The sequence below is a fragment of the Colobus angolensis genome, unplaced genomic scaffold (genome assembly GCF_000951035.1).
Source record: "Colobus angolensis palliatus isolate OR3802 unplaced genomic scaffold, Cang.pa_1.0 Scaffold68, whole genome shotgun sequence".
In the NCBI taxonomy this organism is placed as follows: Eukaryota; Metazoa; Chordata; class Mammalia; order Primates; family Cercopithecidae; genus Colobus; species Colobus angolensis.
In genome coordinates, this window is record NW_012120487.1 from 3,342,310 (window position 1) to 3,346,512 (window position 4,203).

General features: G+C 59.2%; 1 protein-coding gene across 1 annotated transcript in view; it reads right to left on the reverse strand.

Moving 5' to 3' along the window:
- DMRTA2 (DMRT-like family A2) overlaps nucleotides 1–3,935 on the reverse strand; it is a 4,842-nt gene extending 907 nt beyond the window's left edge. The window contains exons 1-3 of the mRNA XM_011926368.1: nucleotides 3,551–3,935; nucleotides 1,410–1,976; nucleotides 2–148 (exon numbers count right to left, since the gene is read on the reverse strand). Of these exons, the coding sequence (XP_011781758.1) occupies nucleotides 2–148; nucleotides 1,410–1,968 (706 nt within the window). The 5' untranslated portion in view covers nucleotides 1,969–1,976; nucleotides 3,551–3,935. The remainder of the gene's footprint in view (nucleotide 1; nucleotides 149–1,409; nucleotides 1,977–3,550) is intronic.
- Nucleotides 3,936–4,203: the final 268 nt, after the last annotated feature.

Consider the following 4,203-nt stretch of genomic DNA (forward strand, 5'->3'; position numbering starts at 1 on the left):
CCCGGCCGCACCTCTGGGGACGACGTCCCGGGCCCCGAGTCTGCGCCGTCGGGTGATAAGGGCTTCACCGGCGGCGGCTGCGGGCTGCCCGGGCGGCCTGCCTGAAGCAGCGTCTTGGGAAACAGGTCAAACTTCTGCAACTTGGCCTCTGGGAGGGGAGAAAACGTGTCGTGAGGAGCGGTTAGCTAGAAGACAGCAGTCACAGCACCTCAGCACTTTGGATCTCAGTTTCCTCTCCCTCAGCCCCACAGCCCTTATTCACTAGGCTCCAGTGCTCCTCTTTCTTTTTGCTCTGGCATTCCTTCCGCTCTGAGCCCCTACAGCCTTGTCTCTCTTTCCCTGACCCCAGGGCTCCCTCTCTTTCTGTACTCCTCAGAACCCCAACTACCTGTGCCCTGTAAACTCGATGTTCAGTGCTGCTTTCCCCCACGTCTGTGCCCCAACACATCGACCTTTAACTTCCTTTCCAGTCCTGCCCTGCCCTGGAGAAGTGGCCAGGTCCAGGGTTCAAACAAGAGACAACATAACTTCTGCCTATACCACGCTGTACAGAAGAGCCCATTGTACAGAAGATGCCTGCCCTGACAGTGTAGCCTGTAAGGAAAAGCGCCTTGGTTATCTAGGAGGTCCCAAGCTTCTCTACAGGCAGAAGTAGAGCCCCTATTTCTAATCCACTCTTTCCAAAATTGAGACCTAAGAAGTTCTTCCCTCCCAAGTTGAGAGAGGATCCCTCCTTTCCCTCAATGGCCCTGGCCTAATTTCTTTCCTCCCCACAAAAAGCCACGGGGGTCCAGAAAAAGAGGGTGGGGCTAGGCAGGGTGTAGGAAGCGAAGAGGAAAAGACATAGGAAAAAAGACCTGAGAAACCAGGGAGGGTGCGGCAGAAGCTAGAAGGAGGGAGGGCGCAGCAAGCGGTTGTCCAGAGAGCATTAGGAACGCGAGAAGGGGAAAAGAAACTAGAGCGTCTCGGTTCCTAGGGAAAGCAATGGGGCGGGTGTCAGTTAAAAGAGGGGAGGGATTCCTTAAGAGAGTTGGGAAGGAGTAAAGGGAAAGGGCCTGTGGAGAAACACGGAGCGAAGGAAGATGCGCAGGTTTCCACCTGGGTAGAAGACGAAGCAAAGCAGCAGGGACCTGCCTGCCTGTGGGTAGAGGCGAGTGAAAAAATTAAAGCGTGTTCGTTTGGGCCGGCTGCAGGAGAAAGGGGTAAAGTGCAAATGCTCCAGAAGCGGGAGGAAGGAGAGTTTCTGTATTCACGCTCCATTACCCGAGGCTGGGCGAGCGGTGAACCCGAGCAGTCGGGGCGACTGGACAGGGGGTTTCTACTCTTTCTGAACGGAGACAAGCCCCTGGGCCAGGCGCCCCACAGCTACGATCCTGCTGCCCCTACCAGCGGCCTGGCCACGCTCTCACCTGAGCCGCCTGCCCCAGCTGCTCCGCCTCCGGTCCCCGCGGGCGCTCCCGCTCCGGGTCCTCCGCCGTCGGCGGCGCACACTGAACCGAAGACCTCGTAGGCGGGCCTCGGGGGGATGATGCCGTTGGCTGCGGCCAGCGCCAGCCCCTCGGCAGTACCGTAGAGCAGCTGCAGCTCGCGCGCCTCGTTCTCCTCCTGCGCCTGCTGCCTGCGCAGCGCCACCTGCGCCGCCATGACACGCTGGCGCTCCGCGATGAGCGTGCACTTGGCGCACAGGCAGTCCTTCCAGCGACAGTAGCGTTTGTGGCCCTTGAGTGCAGACACCACGCCATGGTTGCGACAGCGCGCGCACTTGGGGGTCCGCGGGTACTTCTCGGCTGCCCGCAGCAACAGTGGCGGCCCCCGCAGCAAGCCGCCTGCAACGCTTACCGGTAGCGATGCGGCCGCTGCCGCGGCGGCTGCCACCGACGCCACCGACGCCACTGGCGGCCCAGTCGCTGTAGCCGCCGCTGCCGTCGCCGCGCCGGGCACGCTGGGCAGCTCCGAGCGCAGCTCCATGACAGGACCTGACCGGAAAGAAGGTGGGAGAGGGGAGAGACCGGGTGAGGAGCACACCGCGCCCTAGGCCAAAGCGCAGCCTTGAGGAACCCAAGTTGGAGAGGGATATTTGGGCCACGGAGGCTGGGCTAGCGGGGCCAGAATTGCTGGGAGGACGTACAGTCGGAACCTCCTTGTGAGCTCTAGCGCCTTCACCCCAGTCCAGCCACTGCTGCTCTTAGACCTGATTTACACGCTGGGGTTAAGATTTTGTCTGAATCAGTGATTCTGCTGGAAAAAAATAAAGAGACATGTAAAGTGTGAAAGTCACTGATTCAGATGGCTGTAATGAGGATTTGGAAAAGTTAAGATGATACCCCAAAGCTTAGCCTAATTGGGGTGAGACGGGTGAGAAAAATGTTCGTTTGACAGGACTGGGATTAGAGCCACAGTTTTGGCCCAGAACTTAGGCCGATGCCAAGGACAAAACAGGAAAATCCGGAGCAAAACGGTCAGTCTGGCGGAAAGGTGAAGAGGAGAGAGATGTGAAGGAGCAGAGCTGAGTTGATTGGGCCCGAGTTTTTTTCTTATTGTTTGTTTATTTTTAATGCAGGTGAGGGCAGAAGCTTTGGAGAGAAAAATCAGCAACAGAAAGAATAGCTTTTGGAAGTAGAGTGGGGGCGAAGAAACAATTCGGGCAAAGCTAGGCCCAGAGGCTCTGGGACCGGTAAAAATGTGAGCCCCAAAAGTTCCACGGTGCGGGCCTCCAGAGAGTGGGAGAGAAAATGTGTGTGGAGTTTAGTTTAGGACTGGGAAGTATTAAAGAGAAAAATTCGGCCAAAGAAACTTTCTGTATAGGCAAACCCAGCCCAAAGATGAGCTTCATGGACAAGGAAAATAGCGAAAAGCAGCTGATCTGGGTGTCCGGGATCCAGGGTCCGCGCCCAGGAGAGGGAAATGTGTAAGTAAAAAACTCCACAGGCAAAGGCTGGGGGAGGGGATTGGATAAAACCTGCGGTGCAATTTTTTAGCTTCGAAGTCTGGAGTAGTAGTCGGGGCAGAAGACGTGTCCTGCGGAAAGTTAGGCATTTCGGGAGGAGGATCTTTCTCAAACACCACCTCACACTGCCCTCCCCTCCCCTCCGGGTTTAGGGACAGAGTCGTCAGACACGCCCTCCCGTCTTGGGGTCCCAGGGGACCCTGATCGAGCGCAGGCTCCTGCGTCCTGATCTCAGAGTTGGGGTCCTAGGACGCAGATGGCCCAGCGGGCCGCACCAAGCCAGGGGAGTCGCCTTCGCAACTGGCCATAAACGGACAGCAGAGTCCCACCCGCGCCGCAGCCCCACAAGGCCCAAGCAGGCCCAGCTCCCCGCTTCTGCCGCAGTCTCCTCTGCTTCCCGCGTTCCCCGTCCCTGCCAGAGCCCGGGACAGAGTCCTTGTGTCTCCGTCCGAGAGTCCCAGACCTCCTCTCTATGAGCGTTGCCTCCTCTCCCAGACCCCTCGGGCCGCGCCGTCCCTAAGCCCACGGGGCCCAGGCCTCCTCAACAGGGGCCGCAGACCAGGTCGCCACCCACTGCTGTCCCTGCCGCTCTCAACTACCTGCCTTGGGCTCCGGGATCCTCCTTCTCCGCTGGCGCTGCACGCGCCTCCCGGCTCCACTGGCGACGCTGGCGCTCTTGGCCTCTTCCCTTTGCCCCCGGCCCCTTATCTGACCACGTCACCCTCCTTCAGTCACCATGTCCGAACTTCCGGACCCCTCAGAACTTAGCGCAGTCCAACCCTCCCTTCAGAGATCCGGGTCGGAGGCTCCTCTGCCGGCCGCCTGGTTGGAACCCGCAACCTGACTCTCGCAGTGCCGGGTCCCCTCGCTGAGCGCGCCGGACGCTGCGCGCAGCCAGGGCCCAGTTGCCCCGCACTGCCAGACTCTCAATGAGAGGCTCGCCCGCTCTATTGTTGCTCCTTAGGGCTCCATTAGACAGAATTGGACAACAATGTGGCGCCTGCCATTGGCCAGGGGAGGCAGACGGCACTCTGATTGGCCGGGCCCGCGCCCGGGGAGCCCCGCATTCTACAGTGTCCGAAAGATTCGAAACTCCAAAAGCTCCACTGTGTGCTCCGGGAGGGGAGGGGGCGCGCCAGGAAAGGAGTGGAAAAAAGTGGGCGAGGAGGAGCGTTGAAACTTTCGTGACAAGTAGTTTCCGTGAGCCCGAGAGCGTGTGAATTGCTCCTAATTACCTTGTCCGGTGCGCCTCTCTG